Source organism: Nomia melanderi, chromosome 11 (genome assembly GCF_051020985.1).
Source record: "Nomia melanderi isolate GNS246 chromosome 11, iyNomMela1, whole genome shotgun sequence".
Classification (NCBI taxonomy): domain Eukaryota; kingdom Metazoa; phylum Arthropoda; class Insecta; order Hymenoptera; family Halictidae; genus Nomia; species Nomia melanderi.
In genome coordinates, this window is record NC_135009.1 from 11,657,293 (window position 1) to 11,683,029 (window position 25,737).

A 25,737-nucleotide genomic window follows, 5' to 3' on the forward strand; every position below is an offset into this window, starting at 1 on the left:
GTATTGTGAATGGGTATTAGTTTCGGGAAATGGGAAGATGGAATAGAAGCTTTCACGTTGTTGCGATTAAATTGGAAATAGTAATAGCTGTGGAAGCTGTTTGATGATATTAACCCTTTGACGGATTTTGCGAGAGCCCGGTAGAAAAACGCCGAGCGGCGCGATCGCGCTTTTCCTTTCAATTTGGAAACTGAATGACGCTTTTCTGTTTTTGGAAAAACAGATTTTGAATGGCGCGATCGTTGCGTTCTTTCAGTTTCATTCCCGGGTAATGAGAAAAATAAAAACGAATAATTAGAATGGAAAGGAATAAATAAGCTTCGTCTGGTTCTACGAACTAAGTAGTTAAGGGAAATCAGTGTATGAGAAGTGAATATTGCAAATGATCGATTTCAAAGGAATTCGAGAATCCGAATGTACTGTTATCTATTATAATTACAAAGTTCGTTCTTCTTTTCTGTAGTCATTGACTTTGAAGTTTTATTGTTGCGTTCGGCGTGACGCTTGTGTTACGGTGTTCGAGGGAGTATTGTGAATTCGCTTCGGGAAATGGGAATATGGAATAGAAGTTTTTATGTTATTGGAATAATGATGTTCGTATCAGAAAATGGAATGGGAAGATGGAATAGAAGTTATGTTATTGTAATTATATTGGAAACAGTAATAGGTGTAGAAGCTGTTTGATGGTATTAAGGGAAATCAGTGTATGAGAAGTGAATATTGCAAATGTTCGATTTCAAAGGAATTCGAGAATTCGAATGTGCTGTTATCTAATCACAAAGCTTCGTTCTCCTTTTCTATAATATTAACTATAATTGTCACATCATTTGGAAAAATATTAATATATTAATATTGATAAGACAGTTTGAATAACGGATTGTTTTAATTACGGTAGTTTTAATTAAACACTAGCTTCATCTATGATTCAACACACAAGAATATCTCCACTTCTAAATCGCCGATGTCTTAAAATATCTATCCCATGCACTGTCAATCCACAGAGCAGATTAATCAAATCCGGATTTACTAATCCAGAAAATCCAGAACTGTAATTTCCAGGAGATCCATGAATATTTCGAAACACAATGATTGACAGATAACGCGAGGCCTTCGTTGTATTTCCAGCTATCCCGTGGTCCATTGACCCTTTACGATCGGCACATTTTTCTGGCGACAATGCCAACTAGTCGAAGTAAACACATATATTTTCAAAGTTATTTTTTATAGGTGGTTTATAATAAACATATGGGTATCAAAAATTTGTTAAAGTTAATGTGTTTTGTCGAATATAAATTCTGTAAAGAATAATAAATGCAATACCTCTCGATCGTAAAATAACACTAAGAAAAAAAAGAATGATTTCGGAAACAAATACTAACCGTTTGCACTCGAGAGCATTTCAGTCGCCATTTTTTCAAATTATAAAATTTCAAATTCAATATTAAACCTTCTGTAACGTACCAACACATAAAACATCGAAATAAAATAGTTCTATCCCTCAATTCACACAAGATAATTAACTCGAGAGCCTTTCAGTCGCCATTTTTTCAACTTATAAAATCATAAATTCAATATTGAACCTTATGTAACATACCAACACATAAAACATCGAAATAAAGTAGTTCTATCCCTTAATTCTCACAAGGCAATTAACTCGAGAGCCTTTCAGTCGCCATTTTCTCAAATTATAAAATCTCAAATTCAATATTGAACCTTGTGTAACGTACCAACACATAAAACATCGAAATAAAACATTTCCGACCCCTAATTTACACAAGATAATTAATCGTATTACTCGCGAAAAATATCGTGAATATTTAGTCAGAAACTAATGAATGCATGTAATGAAAAATATTGTCGAGTGCAACAGTTTAAACGTCGCCATATTGACGGCTCCGATCGCGAAGGGTTAATATCGTTCACCTTCGAATGATGGAATTATGAAATGCAAATGTCCGCGGTTATACGTTCGGGAACTTTATGGTAATGCGCCGGGCGAATGGGATCCGGGCGAGACGAAGATTTCATGTAGATTAATGGAAAAATGATTGTCTTCTGGAATCGACTGACAGACCTGCCACGTTTGCGTTCCAGCGTACATTTTGGACAGCGTCGTTGGCCAGCAAGGACCGGTGTTCGTTCTCGAGCCGCCGAGCACCTTGGTCTTCTCGAACACCACCGGCTCCCAGCTAAGCTGCTCCGCCCATGGGAGTCCGACGCCGCACGTCACCTGGATAACCAGCCCGGATCAGAGATCGGTCACCGCCGTGCCTGGGCTTAGGTAAGCAATTAACATAAGTGCCTCATATGGGACAATCAATTCAGCCGACTGAATTCGGCACCAATAATTCCGATGCCTCCGGAAATTGTCGCCTCGCCTCATAATATCGGTTCAGAATGAAATGTTCGGTGCTGAACATTTTAACCCCTTCCCCTATAATATCGCGGTGAAGGTTTCAAATAGAACTTAACAAACATTATTCTTCAATCTGTTCGAATTCAAACTATGTATTATTCCTAAGATTTTAACCCCTTGCCCTATAATATCGTGGTGAAGATTTCAAATAGAACTTAACAAACATTATTCTTCAATCTGTTCGAATTCAAACTATGTATTATTCCTAAGATTTTAACCCCTTGCCCTATAATATCGTGGTGAAGATTTCAAATAGAACTTAACAAACATTATTATTCAATATGTTCGAATTCAAACTATGTATTATTCCTAAGGTTTTAACCCCTTGCCCTATAATATCGTGGTGAAGATTTCAAATAGAACTTAACAAACATTATTATTCAATCTGTTCGAATTCAAACTATGTATTATTCCTCTGTTATCAACTATTACATTTTAGAGCAGCGGTTTCCAACCTTTATGCTACTACGCCTCTCTAAACAAATTTTTTTCCGCGGCTCCGTATCTTTTAACACTAAAACTACCGGATGGGAGAAATTGACCCATCTCAGAATTTTGATTTTGCAAGTATATAAATTGTGAACGCGTTTTTGCGAAAGATTTTCAATTACATCTGTGTAGATCAAACCGAAACCAGTCATTTTGATTAGTACGGTAGTTAATAACAATTGTTACTGTTAATGTTAATGTTAATATCAATTCCTATATTGTCTGATTCTTCAGTTCTTCAATTCTCGCCTTTCCTTTTGTGTCTGTTTTCAGTAGAAAACACTCATCGTCTAGCTTGTTTCTCTTGATTTTACTTTATTTGACTGGTTACGGAAAAGTGTCGGTACAGTAGTTGACAGAAACATTTCCATCAAAAGAAATATTGCGGAATATATATAGAACATACTGTTTAAAAGATATATTATTTAATATAAAAATTATGATCCACACTGCTGCGAGTATATGAACAGTTTTACATTTTCGTAAACGTAAAGAACAAATGTATAAGTAGGAAATATTAATAGTCGATCGAAGGAAGATAGTATTTGTAATCGACATTGCCTATGTTACAAACTAGCCACTCAGGATTTCTAATTATATCTTACTAAGTCTTCGAACAGTCCTCTGACTAGAAACTTCCTGGAAACCTCGTTGCATCCTCACGCTTTGGATACTCGTCTGATTAATGGCTCACTGATTCCACTGTCTAATTCCCATACATCTCTACTGTACACGTCTGAGAACACGCTGACCACTACTACTAACGTTCATACATCCTTACAACACTGATTCGACAAACATTCAATATTCCTATATCTTCCACGAAACTTCAACCTATCCTAATCCTGGACTCCCGCTGCTAACAATACCTTCTACTGTAATTTCACTGAAATATCGCTATTTACTACACGTTCAACAGCATCCACGTCTTCCGCGAGATAAATCTCCTACTGTACTATGCAAACTTTATATCACTTGTCGGATGAAGCGTTGACATCGTTTACTTCGCGTTCTCGGATATAGCCTCGCTCTGACGAGATGACGTGCTATCCGCGAGCGGTCAGGACCGAGCAAGACTCTTCCGTTCGCACTGTTCGAGCCACCTTAGTTTTCGATGCATGGTTATTATCGCGTTCGCGGACAGTAAAAATATTGAGCCGCAAAAATAGGAAAAATGCAAATGTACTCCGAGAGTTAACCCTTTCTGGGTACTCCGGCCGTTATTTATTTTAATTTTGTGATATTGGAACATGTTTGTATCAATGCCATTTACTTTAATTAATGCACTGTGAAGAAATAGATATAATTTTAGAACGTTAAGCGCCAAGCCTGCTTTGTCTGTCTCTCCGTCTGATCCGCGAGATAAGATTCCTTCGAAATCGGCTTTCGGCCGAGGATTGGGTTACAAAGGAGTACAAACATTTTAGAAATGTTTTTGACACACGTTAAACGCCGCGTCAGTCACCGATGGAACTCCCAAAAAGAGGCTTCAGCTTAACCCTTTGCGGACGAAGGTTCTCCGAAATGTAAAACCTTCAACGGACGAAGCTAAATTACATGCCAATTGCTTAAACAACAGAAAGAACAGAAACTACATTCTAATCTCTTGCTGTCCGAGTAATAGAATCATTTGTCCGCGACACAGTCTTCCAAATATGAGCGTTTCATCTCGCCGAAATGTCGACACTCGTCCGCGAAGGGTTGAAATACCAACCGTAACTTTTGCAATGACGTTGAAAAAATCGTGCGGACATGACGTACGGTGACCTGGGAATCTAACAAACGTTCGGATCACTGTCCACGATCTAGATTAAAGGTAGAAACGGAAGATAATTCTATTTGCCCGTCGCTCGCCGAGATCAGCCTGTCCCGGCGATGTCACGAAGACATTCGCCGAGGATGAACAGGCCGCTGGGAACGTTGCCCGACTGACGGGGACAGGCTTTCGTCGGCGAGACGACGGCTTCCAGTAATTCCCGTTTCAGTTATCGAGCTGCCTTTGTAAGACACCGTTTTTCAGCCGCGAAACCCGCGGCCCGCAAGAGCAGCGCCGCGGCAAGATAGAAAAGGGGCTAAGCGGATTAGCTCCTCCCGGGATTTAGAAGTTTCGAGCCGCTGTAAATTGCCGGAGTTCCCTAACGCGCTTCCGCGATCAAACTTACATTGTCCTCTGCCGCGGAAAAATCGTCGCGAAGTTGTCGCGCAACTTCCGCGGGATTAATTGACAATCGGGAAGACCGCGGACCTATCGGGCGTCCTATTTGCTTCTGTCTTCCAATTATAGTGTGAAAAGTCCTTACGATTTTGTGCGAGCTTCTTTAAGCTGTGCGAAGTATGGTTCGATTGTTTGAATGATAAACAGATTTTTTTGGTATGTACTAAAAATGGAGGAGTGATTGGGTGTATGAAGAAGAGTTAATGAGAGTAGTCGTCTAATTAGATCACAGATATTGTGTTGTTACGAAGGAAATATCAGAAAGTAACGTTTATTCAAATAAATTTACTTTGATTTATTTCTCGAAGAACGTAGTAAGAAAATTCTAATTGATACTGATCAGAAGCGTTATATTTGTTTTCGTTTTTGAAGTTTTCCAAAGTTATTTGCAAATTAGAATTGTTCCTTTAATTTCCTTTCAGTCTACATAGTAATATATTGGAGAACATAAATTGAAAATCCTGTTACTTAATATTTGTCTAAAAATATTTTCCGAGTGTTTGAGATTGACACAGCTATTCGAAGATATTTTTACTGTTATCGTTATCGATTCCGGGTTGTAGATATTGGATTGTTCTTCTCGAGGAAGATTATTTAGTAGTTATTTGACGTTGCCGGTACCTTCGTGCTGTATGAGAAACTTGTTTACGAGGTGTTTGTCGAGTAAATGTTGACCGTGTCAACGGAATAGGTACGGGACAACGAAATAGTTTCGTTTTATCAAATTCTCGGGTTACCCGGAGCGGAGCTATCTTTGATAATCGGACGCAGGTTATCTGTTGGTATCTGTCCCCGGAATACAGTCGGCGGAAGCCCTCCGGATCGGAGTAAGATTCGTATTATTGGAAGTTTGATGCTGCACGCTGGGCAATATCGTAACCGTGGCACCTGGGGAAACCATTTCCTCCTGGTAATTGAAATGTTCCTTATCCAATGGCCGTCTCGTAAGTTTGTCCGCAGTTGGATGTCCCCGGGGAACGCGTAAACTCTCGTTTCCCAGTGACTACGATAGTCGCGCCTCTCACGTTAATCACGGTGCAATACGTGGGCGATATGAAAAGGAGTGGAAGATTTCGATGTTAAATATCACTCGAGAACGAAATATTTATTAGCAATTATTCCTTCGAAATGAAAGAAACATCGTACAGGTGATATTTAAGAAATTATTTCCAAGTAAATAATTTAGATTCTCAGTATCTTAGATTTCTTTTCAGTTTCAGTGAAAATAAGAATGACAAAATTCTATTTTCAGTCATTTTCATACTGGGTATATTATATTTTTTTTCATTTCCAATGACAATAAAAATTTAAAAAATTCTGTTCTAGATAATATTCATATTAGGTATCTTAGATTTCTTTTCATTTCCGCTGAGAATAAAAATTAAAAAATTTCTGTTCTAAACAATTTTTGCACTAGGTATCTTAGATTCCTCTTCATTTCCTCAACACTCAAGTCACGCGAGTACCGCAGCGAAAGCCAGCGGTACTCTCTGCCGATCCGCAGACGTCATCCCGCGCTCCTCAAAATCCACAGAAAACCATCAGCGTTTTGCGCCTCTCGCCGGCGGATCCCATTTGTATAGGAGCACCAGACCGCGGGATTCCATCGGCAAAGAAAGATCTCGGCCCGCCGCGACTTCCGCCGGGAGGAATTCCCGGTTGCCGGGCAGCAACCGCGGGGAAGATTGGATCGTTCCCCGAAGTCGCGGAACAGAAGTCCGATTCTTGAAACGGATCGGCGAACCGCGGCATTCGAGAGTTCGCAAAGAAGTTCGCCGGTCTCGCGTCGAAAGCAACCCCTTTCATTCCCGGCGGGGGGGCGGGGGGGGATCCCTTTGAGGCCAGGGCCAGCCGTTCATTTGCGTCTCGGGAAATTGGCCGCCGGTTATACCGGTGTTCCGATACGCTGATCGATTAGAGACGTATCGGCGGCTTCTCGGATGCGTCGTCGAGGAGGAAAAAGGGGAAAGGTTCGAGGGTTGCCGGCCGAAGGGAACGGTGAAAGGGTCGGGTCGGGCGTCGGAGAGATAGAGCTAGGAAGGCGAAGGGTTTCGAAAGGATGTGTTAGGGTTGCGGGTCGATGGGGGAAAAATGGAGTGGGAAGTTCGTGGACGTGGGCTATGAATGATACGAGCTCGATCAAAAGGACGCTGAATGTACTTGTAACACTTGTTGGCTGGGATATTGATCCGTACTTGTTAGTGGCTTTCGACGTGTGGAACCTGTGCTTTGATAGGCGGTGGATTGTGAGGATGGTAATGGTTTGTGGAAGGTTGTAATGTTGATTGATGGAATCGAATGACGCGATGAGAAGGAGTTGTATTGAATTGGGTTAAGAAAAGTGAATGGGTAAGGAAACGTTGTTAATGGTTGGTAATGAATAATGAATGATGCTGTTTATTAATGTTAATGATCGTTAAAGCTACTTGGTATCGCAGTTGGTAATGTTAATATTGTGAAGGAACGAATTGTATTGAATTGGGTTAAGAAAAGTGAATGGGTAAGGAAACGTTGTTAATGGTTGGTAATGAATAATGAATGATGCTGTTTATTAATGTTAATGATCGTTAAAGCTACTTGGTATCAGAGTAATGTTAATATTGTGAAGGAACGAATTGTATTGAATTGGGTTAAGAAAAGTGGATACGGAAATATGGTTAATGGTTAGTAATGAATAATGCTGTTTATCAATGTTAATGATTATCAATAGCTACATGGTATCACAATTAGTAACGTTAATATTGTGAATCAATGAATTGTATTGAATTGGGTTAAGAAAAGTGGATAGGGAAATGTTGTTAATGGTTAGTAATGAATAATGAATGATGCTATTTATCAATGTTAATGATTATTAATAGCTACCTGGTATCACAGTTACTAATGTCAATAATTCACTAATATTACAATTACCAATATAAATAGTTAATAACGACTATTACCGATACTGTAATATTAATACTCGTTCAATCCAATAACATTTCACGAACTTCGAGAAATATTAGCTAGACTATTATCCACTCTCGAATCGTTTCCAAGCAACCCGGAAGAGCCGGTCATTGGTGTTCCCGGTAGTCAACGCGTTAACGCGTGCTCCCAACACACCGCGAAAATGGGACGACCGCGTTTTCCAACCGGGACGATCCGAGGATCTGTTGATGACGCTTGACACGTTGGAAACGCGCGCATGACGCTCTCTCTCTCTCTCTCTCTATCTCTCAACCAGCGTTCGTTTTTACGACACGACAGATGGAAAAAAAGTAATAATAAAAGAGAAGAATCGGACGAGCGTGTTTAAAGCCGTGACGATCACATGTTGACATTACATCTCGTTGCTGTTGCACGGATTCGACAGCGCGTTCCGCTGCGTTAATACGAACTGCGTGGATGCGTGCTATCGTTGTTTGCGTTTCGAAGATGCGCCGTTTCCATTTATGTATTTTGTATTTCCCCGATGCACGCGCGAACGCGAGGCGAGACCGTGATCCCGCGAATCGAACGAGCCCGCATAAATTTCAGTCGAACCGAGGGCTCGGACGCGACTCGAATTAAACTTCAATTTTCGGGAACGCCGCGATTTCGCGATTGGATTTCGATTGAAATTAGAGTGAAAGAGGGCTCGCGAGCATCGTTACTAATAGCCGCGGGGCGTGCGAGGACGCGAGTCCATAAAGTCGGTCCGGCGAGCCTAATTTTACGGAAATGTTTTCCCCGTGAACCGGGCTCTCTATGCGGTGGCTGTTTATCCCGAAATTTCGATACGCGAGGAGTCGCCCATTCGCCGGTATTACCGGAATACGAGAAGTTCGGGAACGGGGGATATGAAAATGGGGAATGCTAAATGAGCATGCTCTAAAAAGGGGAACACCGGAATGGAGGATTCGAAGAACATTCCCGAAATGGGAAGATGGAACGGATGAATTTCGGAATGGAAACTATGAGGAGGATCGCGAGATGGGAGGAATGAAAATGAAAAATTCGAGAGTCGGAGAAAGAATTGGAAGTTCGAATATATCGGAACTGTGGGATTTCCTATAAACTTGCGAACGGTGAGCTGTGATTACCGTGCGAGAAGAAAGGCACTTTTCGCGTTCGTGAACGAGTGAATGAATAAATAATAATTATTATACGTAGACTGGCGGGGAAACGTGCGCGAAATTCGAGCTCATCGCGGAACGTTTATCGGATAGACGTTTTTCACGGGGGGTTAACGATACTCACGGTCGGATAAAATTTCGTGCGCGCGCATAGGAAGTCCACGTTCGGCCCGCGGGAAACGTGGAAAGAATGCAAATGCACGGGAACAAGATAATCGTGGGAGCGACGGTCATTTGCGGGTAATGCGTTTCGGTACTTCGTCTAATTCCTCTGCGCGCGCGTTTATCGCGGGCTGTTCCTGACCCGGAAGTTTCCAAGTTCCTCCGGGTCTCGTGTTTAACACGTTGGCAGCCGTTGACGCAGATACACGTCATTGTTTCTGTGTGCTTATTGAGAGCTGTGTACATTGCTTGGGACATTATTGTTGAGATCTTAGATTTTGAACCTGTGAATAAAGTATTCTAATATTGTTATTAGTATTAAGTATTATAATATTATTATTTGGTTCTTAGATTCTGAACCTATGAATAAATAATAGCTACTACTTCTTCGTTTTAGTAATTAATGATACGATTATTGTGATACTAAATAATACTACTAATAATTAAATAATACTACCTAATACTAATGATTGTTAGTAGTATTAAGTATTATAATATTATTGTTCGGTTCTTAGATTCTGAACCTATGAATAAATAACAGCTACTACTACTTCGTTTTAGTAATCAATGATACGATTATCACGAAACTAAATAACACTAACACTAATATTAACATCATTACTTAAAACATTGTGATTTCGCTCGTAGATTTTCATCCCGAAAACAAAGTTTATTATTTCCTCCCCTTAATTATTGATTACACGGTCACTGCAATTCTAAATGATACTACCAATATTAACACGGTAAACACTACGATGTCATAGAACAGAGTACACAAAATGGAAAAGATACAATATTAAATCATTTAAATCATTTGACCGAACACCGCGTGAGGTAGCATTGTTTACAATATAGAAATGTTTTCAAATAATCATCGTTTTATTGAGCGAACTATAGTAATTCGATTTAGGAATCATCGGTGACCCCCATAGCATTCAACGTGTTAACATTGTTCCAATATTATCACTAAAACATTATTACTTCTCAAATTATAAACCTAAAAAGACCAAGTAAAAATTATTATTTCCTCTTTTCTGTAATCAGTATTAGCGACGCGATCATTTCAACGTAAAACGGTATGAGCATCACTCAGCGCCATCGATATCGCCCTAAGGCGTCCGACGCGATGGAATTTTCGGAAATCACTCGCGATATCCTTAATTTCCGTTCATTAAAATAGCCCGGAGTCCCAGCCGAGGGGTAGGGGACGCGAAATCTCGATTCTGCTCGTTGACCCGTGGTGCCGCGGGTCAGCCGAAAAATCCGTGCCCGTGGAAATGACCGAATTTACGGTGCCGATCATCGATAACGCGACGCGTCCCTGGCAAGCTTTCCCTTGATACGTGATAAATATGAGCGCGGATTAAACGAGGCGGGCGCACGACGGGAAATGATTTACATTAACGTTTAATACGTTCAACTTCGTCGTTCACGCCTCATCGTGACGCACGTATATCCGGCCGCCCCCCTAACCGATCGAAAAATTATTTTATCAAGCCAGCGAGTCATTAATTGCTGGCATTTATTATCTGCGCCGCCGATACTCTTTTGTTTCGAGTGTCTGACCGAACACCGGGACACTCCACTTGCATAATTAAAGGTTTTCGTGTACCCCTTTGTTCTCGCGAATGATTCGCCCTTATCCTTTGCAGCTTTGTTTATTCAAATGTTTTATTGTTTGTTCACTGTGTATTTTATTGCGTGAACTATTCTTGCTTTCTAGTTGGCTGTGTAATTTTATTTTACGTGATTTTCTTTAAGTATATATTTCATTATTGAATTCTTATGTCAATGAAGTATTATTTTGTATTGTGCAATTTTACTGCATTTTTACTTACTTCGTTATATATTCGTACTGTAGTAGTTGCTGCACTGTCAATTACAATATTAACAATTAGAGTATTTTAATCATTTTAATTAATGACAGTTTCTGTAGTCCACTCAGTTATGAAACTTTCTAGACTACTTATACAATCTTCACAGAACTACCGTACCAGTCATAATGTTCCGAGTTTTTTGTTTCGCAATTAATATCGTAGAAACTTTGAATATTCCAAAGAATCTCGAAAATAAATAGTTTTCCTTGAATACTATAGTAAATGTTTGAAGAAACTGAAAATAATACATTGTCGCAATTTTCATACGGATCACGTATTAGTCGTATTAAATCGGTAGTTCTGTTGTTAAAGTAACTTTCACTTCACTCATTCTCGCATAAGCTGCCAACAGAATCATTCTTGACAGTAGCAACTCGAGAGTTTTCCGCTTTTATATTCAGGGTTCACAGGCGACTAAAGAAAAGCAGCGAAGGGCAGAATTTTCATTCCTGGCGATAACACCGGGAATGGAAATGCGCGTCGGCCATTATGGTCTACGGCAAACATTCTTTTTTTCTTCTTTGTTATTTGCAGGCAATTACTCGGGAATGGGACCCTCTACTTCCCGCCGTTCCTCGCGCAAGATTTTCGCGCTGAGGTACACAACGCGAGGTACAGATGCCGCGCGACCAGCTCCGTGGGAACAGTGCTGTCTCGCGAGGTCACGCTCCGTGCTGGTGAGTCGATGATAATGCACGTGCTAATACTAACCCTAAAATCACCGGATATCAAATTCTACGTTCTCTTTTGTTCATTAGAAATCATATCAATTCCTGTATTATCCGATTCATTGATTTCTCAATTTTCATCTATCCTTTTGTTTGTGTTTCCAGTAATAAAGATTTATCATGTAATTCACTTATCTCTATTTTGATGATAAAATGAAAATGTAAGTGCTGGTATGGCTAGTGTTAACAATACTTATATTTTCATTTCCAAATCACCGGATTTAAAAATCTGCGTTTTCTTTTGTTTATTAAATTTCATATCAAGTCATTGATTTCTCAATTTTCATCCTTCCTTTTGTTTGTGTTTCCAGCAAAAAAGATTTATCATGTAATTCACTTATCTCTATTTTGATGATAAAATGAAAATGTAAGTGCTGGTATGGCTAGTGTTAACAATACTTATATTTTCATTTTCAAATCACCGGATTTAAAAATCTGCGGTTTCTTTTGTTTATTAAATTTCATATCGATTCCTATATTGTTTGATTCATTGATTTCTCAATTTTCATTTTTCCTTTTGTTTGTGTTTCCAGCAAAAAAATATTTATCATGTAATTTGTTTATCTCTATTTTGCCAGTTATTTGACTAGCTACGGTAGGAAAAGTGCCGGTATGGTTAATGTTAACAATACTTATATTTCCATTTCCAACGTTGCAAAACGATCGAACGTGACCATTGTATCGCAACAACGCCGAATGAAACGAGGTAGAAAATAATCAGAAATAATCTTTAGGTGGAACGTGACACTGCATATCGAGTTCTCTAACGAAGATGGAACGCATCGAGTTAACTGTTTGCCAAGTGATTTTCAAATTTTTCTCTTCGCACCTCGATTGACTAAATAAGTATTAATTTTGAAATTTAACTTTTGAGTTAGTTAATTAAATTTATATTTACATCGAGAAACATTAATTTTACTATATAACTCTTAATTTACTTTATCCAATTGGTCTTTGTATTAATGAATATTAATTCGTATATTTAAATTTTTTTTTAGTTAATTCAATTCAATTTTTAAACAGAAAGTATCAATTTCATTTTATTTTTATTTTAATATTTCTTTTCAAAAACATCGCGGAACGCAATATTAATTGCGAGTGGCGCAATTATTATATTACAAATAGAATCCATACTAATTGGTGAAGTAGCCACGGAAATTAATAACCAATTTGTTTAAACGTAGCGTAAACCCCGGGAAATGAAGAATATGGGAATAATGAAAGTTACAGGATGTCCGGGTGGAACCTCGTTATGCCGGACACCCGGTATACAGCGTAGACAGAGTGCGTTCGCGTAGCTAGCGTAGGTCGTCACGTATTCCCCGGCGCACACGGACACAACTCTCATTATCGTATCCCGGCCCGGTACTCATTAATTACGATGCTTTTTTTCCCGTCCCCTTCCGCGACAGTGAGACGGAAACGGCCGCGCGACACTCTATGCCAACGATATACGGTATCGCAAAAGTAATTACGTCTTCAGCCTCGAACGAGAAACGCGTGTCTGGCAGTGGTCGTTAATAGAGATTTTCTACTTGGCCGTTTTTTTCTGAATATTTGAAAAATGTGACAGGTCGCCGCGAACCTCCTGCCTGGCCGGCAACGTTATATTCATTTCGCTGTCAACGCAAGGACGTTGCTTGAAAATTTTGTAAAAATTAAATAATGTATATTACGTGGCGAATGCAATTGTGCCTTCATTAACTTGGACCAACGAAATTGTATTGTATTATTCAGGGGCGTGGGAAGGCTCGCTTGGAAATTTACAAAGAATTCAACTTTTGCAGTAGGTCGTTTTCTGATTAGGCGTTAGTTGTTTCTAAATTTGGAAATTCGGAAGTTGTTGAGTTCCTGAGTTTCGAAGTTCTCAAGTTGCAAGATTTCAACTGTAAAGTTCCAAGTTCCAAGTTCCCAGTTCCAAGTTTTCAGGTTTCAAGTTTCAAGTTTCAAGCTTCAAGCTTCAAGCTGCAACGTTTTAAGTTTCAAAGTTTCAAGTTTTAAAGTTTTAGTTTCCAATTTACAAGTTCCAAGTTGCAAGTTCCAAGTTCCAAGTTTCCAGTTTCCAGTTCTCAGTTCAAAATTTTCAAGTTTCAAGTTTCAAGTTCCAAGTTTTCAGGTTTCAAGTTTCGAGTTTCAAGTTTCAAGTTTCAAGCTTCAAGCTGAAAGATTTCAAGTTTTAAAGTTTTAGGTTCCAATTTACAAGTTCCAAGTTTCCAGTTCCCAGTTCCAAGTTCCCAGTTCTAAGTTTTCAAGTTTCAAGTTTCACGTTTCAAGTCTCAAGTTTCACGTTTCAAGTTTCAAGTTCCATGTTCCCAAATCCCAGGTCCAAGCTTTCAAGTTTCAAGTTTCAAGTTTCAAGTTTCAAGTTTCCAGTTCCAAGTTTCAATATCAAATACCAATATTCCAGTATCAACTGTTCAAGTTTTAAAGTGCCCAACTTTCCAGCGTTGAATCTTCCAAGCCTTCAACCCTTCAAGTTTCCAAAATTCTAAATCTACCCAAGTTTTCCAAGCTTCTAAATTGTCAAGTCCTTAAATTCCTAACTTCCTACCTTCCCAAGTTTAATCATTTTCCCTCTGCTGTCTCTGAAATTAATCGCAGAAACCGTCGAAACCTTAATCCAGGAAAAGGATTGACCTTAAAAAATAGCTTTTAACTTAAAGTTAATTAAAAAATATCCATCGACATCTTTAGTAAAAATACTATCAAGTGTATTCCGTTTCTCCTTCATTTTCCGTTTGCGAGATAATAACTGAAAGCGGTCCGATCGAGGCTGTGGCGTGGCAAACGGTTGTGTCCACTGAGTTCGTCTTCTATTCCAGACTCGTTTCCGAAAATGTAACCAGAGACGCGTGATCGGTAAACACGGCACCTACTTACCGGGCCGCGTTGTCGCTAAACAAGCCGCAGGCGAGGCTCCTTGCCGCGGTTTTTGCGGCGTCGCCGCGGATCAATGTTTCGACCGCGCGGCGGAAGCGGTGTTGTTACCGTAAGTACTTCCGCCTGGGGGGAGGTAGGAATCGGGGGATATGATATTGGATCCTTACCGTCGGCCAAATAACTTGTTCGTTGATCAGACGCGAAAGCTACTTACCGTAATGAACCGAGTATTTAACTGTTTCGAAACGAAGCAGCTTCTGTTGCCCGGCTAACAGTCCGCACTCGAGCAGTTTGAAAGTCGTACAGTCGGCAAACGCGATAGTTCACTCGAATTCTTCTTCGTTCAAACAATTTTTTTTCGCTTCGTATTATTAGTACTATTGTAGTTTTCATTAAAATTTTTATTAGATGAATTCGGACGATTTAATTAATGAAATATGACAACTTTTATTATAGTTGAATATTTTAAACTAACTTGGTTCAATCATTTAACTATTTATTATAGTTCTTAATTTGATTGTAATGTTAACCCTTTAAATAAAATACCATTACTCATTATTTTGTGAATGGATCCCTCGTTAAGTTGGTTTAAAAGAATGTCATCTATATCTCATAAAAATAAATTGAATATTTCTAGCGACATGTTCGGAGTGCAAAAGGTTAAATTGATCTATTTTCACTTTCAGTGTTTCTGTTTAACTGCTACGTTCATTGATTTATTGTTTCATTGGATTATTACTGTAACAGTATTTCTGAGACGTAGTAATTGCACGTGTGAGACCATTGCCAGAAGTTTCCGTTGGCTCGCCGAATGCTATCGGAAATTAGCAAACAGAATCACGCGCGATTCCCGTCCGACCAAATACATGCTGTTCCTACTTGTCTGATCAAACAGCAGACTTCACTACTTGCTAACTGCATTGTTGCGTATGTCGGATGTCGGATTACACATTATACTGTGTTACTCGTCTGAGTGCTTGTCTTTGTTCCCCTTAATCGATTTCCATGTCTTGCATTTCGGATTTACATTCTTGGCCCGGTATATCATTGATTTTCACTGCTGCCACTAGGGATTATCTTACCCGCGTTCGATCGTTATTTTTATCCCATTCTTTCGATTTCTATGCGAGTCACCGATATACCGTTGGTCTGGTTTATTTTACACATCCACTACTGACGTTATTTTGTTACTCGCTCCCATCAATCGTTACTTATTTTTATCCCATTTAATCGATTTCAGTGTCTTACATGATTGATTTATATTCCCCATCCAATACATTATTAATCTTCGCCACTGTCGCCCGGTATTTCGTTACTCGTAGCTCATCGATCGACGAATCTAACAAGTTTAAAGCGTCTCCGAGCCCGAACAGTCCTTTATACGGTATCAACGAAACTACCCACGTCTGTTACTTCTTTCCCGTCACGTTCGTCATCATTACATATTCATTGGCCGCGTAGTCGATCCAGAGAAAAAGGGCGCTCGAGAATTTATTTATCCTGCAATTCGATTTGCGGGCTCCGCAGCAGAAGAATGGGGACTTCGCATGAGCTGGATAAATATCAATTACAATTGAACGACGTCGGGACGATTCTCTGCTACATGCCTGACGAACCACTGACCTGTACTACTCGCAGTGAATTGCGCGAATTTATCGTTCAAATTCTCCCGTGACACGTGGAATAAACGTTTAATACATTTTCGACGAGAGTACGTTGCTTTGTGTTACTTACCCTGTGAAACATTGATTTGCACCACTGCCAATGGAACAACTGAACGAACTACTATAATATTATTGCGTTATACATATCACGTCTACTATTTTCAGTGAATCAAATCTCAGTTGAAAACTCGATCAAACCAAATATACTAATAAACAAACAGACATAATTTACATTTTGATCAAATTTCAAGGAATCAATCAACATAGTTCTCTCCAAAACACGAGCTATCTGCCAAAAACCCTCGTTTCTCTTCGACGCAGCGTATACATTGAAACGTACGAATGAACCGCGAGCAAACTAAAAGACAATAGTAAGTGTTAATGTGTAATATAGGTCAATGGACCAAAGATGTTAATTTTATCTATCTGGTTTGTAAGACCAGATATTCTTTGTAACTTGGTTACACTGGCGTACCGAGTAAGTTTCAAATAATTGACAAGGCTTGGCTCGATTTATCGGACTGTGTGTCCCTTTATTTTCTTGTTGATGACACTTGTCCTAATACTATGATGATACCGTGATATCGCTGTCTCGATAAACTCTGGCTCACTTGTACAATCGAGCGTGTCTTATACTAATTGTGGAGATGAGGGTGTGTACTGTTTCACGTGTATGTTGAAAGTGGGAAATATTTTCGTCCAATGAAGTTGTTGAATCTGCTGTCTTGTGGTCACGCCTTGTAGGGTAAGTCGGACAGGTCGAGTCAGGTATCGTCAGTAAGAGTGAGGAGTACCGTTAGGGTGTCGCGAAGCTAAGCTGTCCTTTGTGTATTGAAAATGTCTTAATTTGTTTTTTATGGTGTGTCGAATTTCTTTTTCTCTATCGTTGTAAAAACTAAGTGTTCCTTGACTATAGAAATGCAAACGGGACGGAGAGGGTTATTGCTTGATCGTATGTATTCTTAACAGTAAGCGAACTACTTCGAGTCTCAATGTAACGAGACTCCTCCCCGAGGTTCGCTGAAAAATGCGGCGAGACTTATCGTCCTCCCTAATACCTCCAATCTGCCCTCCCATCGATCAACCGGCAATTTCACGTTCCCAACAACTTCTCACCGACAAACGTCCCTCCTCGCAACATCGCCTCGTTTCCCGTCACGTCCGTCCCGATCGTCCGGCGCTCGGCCACGTAATCGATCCCCCATGGAGGGCCGGAAGCTCGAAAATTTCTTTATCCGGCGATCCGGCTCCCGTGGGAGGGGGGTTACGCGCGCACAATGAACGTCAATTACAGGCGGAACGTCTTCGCGGACGTGTCCCTTCTTCGCGGCCGAAACTTCCGGGCGGATCCCATTATGCCGTTGTAACGGACTCGCCGCGTTTCCCGCCGAGAACACCGAGTCCCGGTAAATACCGAAGGGAAAACGCCGCTGAAAGCCGTTAAATTGTATCGGGGGAAGTTCGATTCGGAGCGCGCGACCGGAAAGAGGGAAGAAACGCGCGGCGAGCGGGGCGAGCCGTTGCCACCGCGGACAAAACTTTGCCCGGGCGCGGGTCGCAGGAGTCGGGGCTCGGTTTACGTGAGCCACCATTTAAATGGCTGATTTTAAGCCGACCGACGCGACCGTCGCATACAAAGCTGCAGCTGTAGGGTGGCACCTGTACACAGCGCGGCTGAAATTAGAAGGGAATTCGGGATCCTTTTATTTAAGTTCAACCCCCCCCCGCAGGACTTCGACTCGGTTCATCGGAGGCAAATGGGCTCGCCGGGTGGCTCGGGCCTTTAACTTTGTTTGTCGAGGACGATTTTTAACGCGGCACTGGCCTCTCTGCTCGGCTAATTCGGCGTGGATGTTCCTTTGCTGGAATTTTCCGATCGCCGTAGCGTCGAGGATTTCGTTCGTATCGATCGTCGATTTTTAACTATTGCTTCTCGGTGTACTGGGGATCGGTTTAACCCTTTGCGGACGAAGATACTTTGAAATGTACAGAATCCTCAACGGATGAAGCCAAATTATGTAGAAATTGCTTAAGTAATAGCAAAAACATAAGCTACATGCTAATTGTTTCGCTTTGATCTTTCATTAAAATATACTCTACGTGCATTCGTCCCGCGTTCGACGAGAACACGCTCCACTTCTCGATTTTATTGCGCGCCAGAGGTTTCTCCAACTAAATTCCACTGTTAACTGGTTAATAACGCAGTTTAACCCTCGGTACATTCTACCCACATACCCTTCAATTACTCTAGAAATTTCAATCACAGTACAAATACTTTTCACCATACTTTATCACTGATTTCTAATTATCCACCGGTCTAATCCCGACGCAGAAGGCTGAACCTCACACGCTAACTTCTCCAAAGTCACCGAAGAAAGAGAAAAGGAACCTCGAGCAGGGTACCAACCGCGCCGGTGTCTGGATTGCGGGAAAAGGAATACTCGATTAGAGAAAGGGCAAAGTCGGCGGATCTGCAGGTTGCCTTCCATCTCGGAGCTGCAGGCTTGCTCATCTGGATGCACGGTATCGCGAGTGAAAAGCCTAGGCTACGGTTAAAGAGCGATGCCAGGCCGGACAAGGCTGAAAAGCGATGAGGAATTTATCTGAAATGACATCGGGCCGACCCTCGTCTCCGGCAAAGGACTTATATCCGAAGAGCCAAGCGCAGGAGAGGTTGGGGGGGGGTGGTAGAGGGACAGGGAGACAGAGAAGGCTGCATTGTCTGAAAGGGGAACCGTGCTACCCTTTTTCCCGTGAGCCGGCCTGGCCGGGCCGGTCCACGAGTTCCGCGAGAAGTCAAGGGACCACGGGAATATTCATCGAGCCGTGCCACTTTCGATGATGATCTCTGACGCAAGCTGCCTCGAACGAACCTCCGGCGAGACGAGAGGCGAGAACCGGAATATCGGGAGCGGGGCTCATTGTTTTTTCAGGGATCGGTAATTAATTAATTCTCGGCTCGGGGTCAAACGCCCGCCGCTGGGAGCTGCCGCGTTCGAGAAGGTAATTAGAGCCGGTTCTTTCGCGACTGTTGCTTGCGCCGGGATCTGGGGATTTTGTCATCGATCGTGCCGCTCGCGACGATTCAATTGTCACGAGAATTGTGTTTTTCTCGGTGGAGATCGGTTATTCTTCAGTATTCTCTTTGGAGATTGTTTTAGCTGTAACTAGATGCTGACTGGGATTCGGACAATAGCATTGTTACTTTAGTACATTGGTGGAACAATTTTGCCAAGCGATTCTCTTAGTTTATGGGATCGAGTTAGATTTTGCTACTTGTTTGGTAGGACATTGTCGATTACTACTTTCTTTGAATATTTCGTGTTGCGATCTCTTTACAAATGTAGTACTGGCGAAACATATTTCTTTGTCAAGGTTAAACTCAGTTTAACACGTTAAGCACCATGTCGGTCACTGGTGACTGACGCTTCTAAATAACTAAAAGCAATCATAACATACAAGACAACCGACGTGAAATAAAAATGTTTAACAACGCAACTAAGTTGATAATAGTGTAACGCAAACATTGCAGCGCCAAGCTATTAATAATTGTTCCTGCTTTTCTTTGCTATAAAAGAAACTCTAGGGGAAAACGCTTAAAATTTTCGTGGCGCTTAACGTGTTAATCATTGAGTGATTATTGTTTATTTAGATTCCACAGGAGACAGTACCTTTTAGAGTATAAAGCAAAGCAGAAATGTTTAATTAATATACGCGAACGCAAGAAAAATGGTAACCCGGTAGATCCCAGGAACAAATTAAGTTGCGTTCGCGAGGACCGTGAAAAATTGTTCCGCCTAACTCAATTCCGTCGCGGAGTATCGAACCGATCACGCCCGAAGGGATCGACGCCGAAAATAGGCGTTGGAAACGCGCGTCACGCGAACCGGGGAAAACTTAATCCCGTCGGCGGTTGGGAATCCACGGGAAAATATCGTTGCCCGGTTGGCTGGAGATCTGCGCAATATTGGCTTCATTTGCACGTTTCGTTTCGCGGGATTTTATCGGCGCTCGAGGAGCCTCGTAACCGTTCGCGTCGGCCCAATCTCGCCTCGACGTTGGGCTTTCCTAATTTTTAACACTTCGGGGGCGGCGTCGGCGCAGTGCACCGTTGCCGATACGGTTTACTTCATTTATGGCACAAATAACGTTAACACGGTTAGCTTTATTCTTTTGATTATTTAAGCCTTGCCCTGTAACATCGCTTTAACACTAGAACTACCGATCACATTTTTATTGAGATTTTTACGAACTTCTTTCTAATAAGTATAAGCGTGCGTTTATCAAGATTTCGTTAATTATTTCTCGCGGAAATATTTGTACCTTTTCAATATTTGTAAGAGAAGAGATCAGGAATAAGTCATTCGGACCCATCTGGTAAATTAAATTGATTTTGACGAGCTTATAAATGTGACTTTCTTTGAAATATGAATCAACGTTTCGTATTACAATGACGAGGGTCGCTTAAGATCCTAATTTATGTTAATAGTTTACTCTTTACACCCGGAATTTCTTCTGAATTTCTTTCTTGATAACTCTGTATTATTAGGATGTTTTATTTGAAATGCATAATATTGAAAATAACATAATAATGCAATCTATTTTGAAAATATCTTTACAAAGAAGCACACCAGTGAATAATTGTGATTGTTACTTATTTTAATTATTTATTTCAATGGACTGATCTAAAAATATATATTTTCAAATATGGCGAAGTTGGTGAAATTGTAGGGAAGAGCTTGACTCGAATGTCTAATGAATTATTAACGATAAAGTATCTTTATCGAGCATAATTGCGAAGGAAGTTGTAGAACAAGAGGTTAATTGCCATTTGTTCGTCTATCTAGAATCAAAGATGGCTACAAGGAAATCTCGAGAAATCCAGATTGTCAACGAACTGCTATAACATCTGTAACAAAAGAAGCAAGGGTTCGAAAGAACTGTAAGAAACCGAAAATCGGGCGCCGTTCCTGTAGGGTTAACGTCCCCACTCCCGGAAACGACGGCAATAATCAAGAATCGCCGGTTCTTACATCCCATTCGGGATCCCCGTTGCAGTCCCCTAATTGGGGCGTTTAAGCCGAGCTTAATTTTTTACGATGTGGCGTTTTACGATCGCGATCGTGAACCGCTACTTCCCCGCGGCGGCGCCAAGAGTTTTAATCCGCGAAGATTAACCGGCCGCGCCAGCTAACTAATTAGGATTTAACGGTACGGCGTTTCAGCGCGCCGATGAAAAGCCTTTTTTCGAGTTTCATACGGATGAATTTTGCTAGGGAATGGCTATTCACGGGGGACTCCCGCTCGGAATAGTGGAATCTTGTTGAACGAGATGTCGGAGGAGTGTCTACTGTAACTTACTGAATACGGGGTGTTTCTGAATTAATGGCGCTGAAATAAATGGTAAATAATGTTAAAATGTATATCTGAATGGACGGTAAAATGGTAATTCAAACGCGGACCCGAGTGGATAATGTACTGTCGCATTTTTCAGTTGGAAGCTCGTTTCCTAATGAGTGATGATAATTAGTAATTTAAATAGTTAACCGACTGGATATATAAATGAAAAGATCAATGAAAAATGTACAGCATATTCCATATAAAACCTCGTTCCCTAATGAGTCGTAATAAACAGATATTTAAACAGTTAATCAACTGTAGATCTAGATAACGAGTGAGAAATATCGAACAATTGCTCATGGGAAACCTTTATTCATGAACCAATGTCAATCGCCTCGCAAAGTCAGTTTTTCTTCAATTTTTTCATCGGTTCCTTTTGTGCTACGTCACTTTTGACACACCCTGTACGAAGAGGCTATTCGCCGGCAAAATACTCGCCGAGAGTTCGAGAAGGACTAAATTCTCCGTCGGGGGGGTAGGAATGTCCATGGGCGCTGTATTTTCGCGAAGTTCCCGAGCCAGAGATGGACTCCATCGATTGGTCCCCGTCGGAGGAAAGTTTGAGGCCGCGTCGACGGCAACAGAAATTCTTCTTCTGGTCCGCGGCGGAAGTTTCTCCGCGCGCCGAGCCAATTTAAGCCGAAAAGAGGAATTCGGAAGTCGAGTTTGAGCTCGATGCTCGGTGGCCATACGTCCGACTCTATGGGGAAGAAAGTTGGTCAGTTCGCGGAAAGTTCCCGAGGGTTTGATGCGACCCGGGAAGATGGCTGACTTCGATTTCTGTTGCTTCCCGTTCTTTTCGCTGGCCTTTCTTCTCGGAAAAAACCAATTTCGAATTGGATTCTACCTATTCGCGTGCTGCGCCTCCGCGAAATTTAGTGGAAATCATTAACTTTTATCTTTTATTGTGTATCACTTATCCTTTCTATAGCAGAGATACAAAGCAATGATTAATTTGGTATGAAAATTCTTATATTAATCTATTATCTAGATATTTATGTTACGGAACATTTGTATTCGATATCAATTATATACCAAGTCATAATTATTTCCTTATAATTTGAAAGCTTCCATTTCTATTTCGACCACACGGATCGAAATTAGTTATTACTGACGTCTCCTTTCTGTAATTACTAAGAAGATAACAGATGTTCCTGAGAAATGATTAAAGAAATTGATTTAACAATGCGAAGACTGAATTGTAAACCAATTGAAGACTCGATAGAAGCACTCTTAGAATTTCTACAGATATATCTCAAAAAGTCAGTTCGACTACTAGTTTTGGTGTTAGTAAACACAAAACACCTAGTCCTACGATTTCTTTCACAAATCTATTGCACTTTATTACCGACAATCCACTATAAAAGGAATACGAAATTTTTATTCTTATACAACGTCATTATCATTACCTCTTTCTTCAATTATATGAAATAAATATTGTAGGAGAAAGAGAATTTTATTTGAAACAGTATAATTATCTGATGACAACTCACAATAAAATAATCCCCAAATCAAACAACTCACACACTATATATTCACTCAGATGCTCTTGTCTCACTCGCACACTTTCTAGAACATTCTCTCATTCCCATGCATTAACTTCACGTATATTTGGAATATTCTAGATTCATTAAAAACGAACATTATCAACATAAAAATGAATATAGAGAAAATCAATTTAGAATATTCCAATGCTTTCAACATTCATCTATTGCACACAGATTCATCACTCATCAATATATCTATTCTCAAACTCAAATACATCCATTCCCACAATACGTATCCCTAAAACTTATACCACCTTCGATATTTTCCTCTCGTACCTACAGACTCCATTTACCCTATTTTCATTCGAATTCTCGCGTGAGTCGAGGGTGGACAGATTCTCGTCGCGATCGTTCGTCGTAGAGTCGCAGATAAACCGGCAGCATCGGATAGCAGACAGTAACGCGATTCAAAGGAACCAAATGACCAGCGGGAATAAAGGAGGGGCCGTTAAGGGTCGCGACCTGCAGGTTCGTCTCCGTAGGAGACGGTACACACTGGATCCCCCGGTGACGCGAGAAACGGAGCAGGGATCGCAGACGGTTCGCCGGTCGGCGCGAAGGACGCTGCAGCCGGCGCGGTCCGCGGCCATTCAGGCCAGCGATAATTAACGCGGGAATAAGCAACCGGAGTCGGGGTCCGTGACTCGAAATGCAAACGGGGTCCGATGAATGGTCACCGGCCGTCGCCCCCTATCCTCATGACCAATTAACCGTCTCATTCAGCGTATCTCGCGGATCCATCTGGCCGCGGGGGCGTGTATCAACTGGAATCGTCCCACGGACCGGCGAATGCGACGAGGATAAAAAGCGCCACGAAAGACGAATGCGACGAGGATAAAAAGATCGCTGGAAAGACCGGGGTAAGGGGGATAGGGGGAGGTGGAAGAGACAAGTGTAAGCGCGTCGGTTCAAAGGGACAGCGCGGACTGAAAAGGGGTTAGGTCCGGGGGAAAAGGAAACGAAATTGCGAGTCGGACTTCGAAAGAAACGGACGGGAACGAGAGAAACGCGGGATTAGATGAAGATCGCTGGCTGGAGATATCGGTGGGACGAAGTTAGAGGGTGAAGGGCGGCGTAGGGTGAACGTGTGGTTCTTCTTCACGTGACGAGATGGCGAGTTGTGTTACTTGCGATTTCGATGTATTATACTTTGGGGAATATGATCGTTTTCATGTGTGTCCCTATCTTTTTAGAGATGCAGTGTGTATAGGAAATGTATTATTTTTAATTTTCATATATTTTGGGGAATATGATCGTTTTGATACTTGTCTTTACCTTTTTAGAGATGCAGTGTGTATAGAAAATGTACACAGAAAATATACTAATTGTAGTTGTGATATATTTTGGGGAATATGATCGTTTTGATACTTGTCTTTACTTTTTAGATATGCTATGTCTATAGGAAATGTATTATTTGTAATTTTGATATATTTTGGGGAATATGATCGTTTTGACGTGTGTCTTTACTTCTTTGAAATACAAGGTGTATAGAAAATGTACCCAGAAAGTATATTTACAGATTAATAGAATACATTTTACCCTCAGCGATTCAAAGCGTTTCACTTCGAAACCTATCACGTTACTCAATTCAATAATATCTTAACGCAGAGATTCAATGATCAACAAATATCTGAAACACTGAAACTGCACTCGCAGTATTGTAACTATAATCTTACGAACAACATTACAAACCCATAAAGTACCTACCAGATAAGATCTATCAGATAAACTATCAACCATTCCGATATTAACCAATAAATCCACTCCCCACGAACTCTCAAAAAAAATAAAGAATCCACAAATATTTCCCTTAACGAACAAATTCCAACGAACCTCCCCTATCCCCCGTAGCATCCTATTAGAGTTCTCCGCACACAGAAACAGCGGATGAATAGCGGAAACAGGAAAAATTCGCGAGGACCCGGAATAAGAAGCAAATAGTAGCGTAGACCGGTTGAAAAGGAAAAGGGACAACGGTCGTTGGGAAGGGTTACGGGGGTAGGGAATCGGACTGGCAGGGAGAAAGGCGGCGAGGGTCGGTCCCCGGTGGTAGGGGATGAAATCTTGGTGAATGCCGGGTCACTCGTTTAAATAATTAAACGCGTAATTACCGCCGGCTGGAACACATTTTAATGAACGGTGCCTTTTCCACGGATCTCACCCCCCACCCTCGCGCGCGCGCCGGTCGCTCGAGCCTCGAGACTTTCACAAGGGCGGGAGACGTTCGCGGCGAAAGTTTCCGAATCGAAACTGCGGAACGAAATA

The 25,737-nt window shown here is 41.1% G+C and overlaps 1 protein-coding gene across 1 annotated transcript in view; it reads left to right on the forward strand.

The window, feature by feature from the left end:
• The window catches only part of LOC143175098 (cell adhesion molecule Dscam1-like), a 217,260-nt gene extending 205,133 nt beyond the window's left edge, over positions 1–12,127 (forward strand). Inside the window, exons 4-6 of the mRNA XM_076372228.1 lie at positions 2,095–2,281; positions 11,788–11,930; positions 12,087–12,127. Coding sequence (XP_076228343.1) covers positions 2,095–2,281; positions 11,788–11,930; positions 12,087–12,127 — 371 coding nt within the window. The remainder of the gene's footprint in view (positions 1–2,094; positions 2,282–11,787; positions 11,931–12,086) is intronic.
• Positions 12,128–25,737: the final 13,610 nt, after the last annotated feature.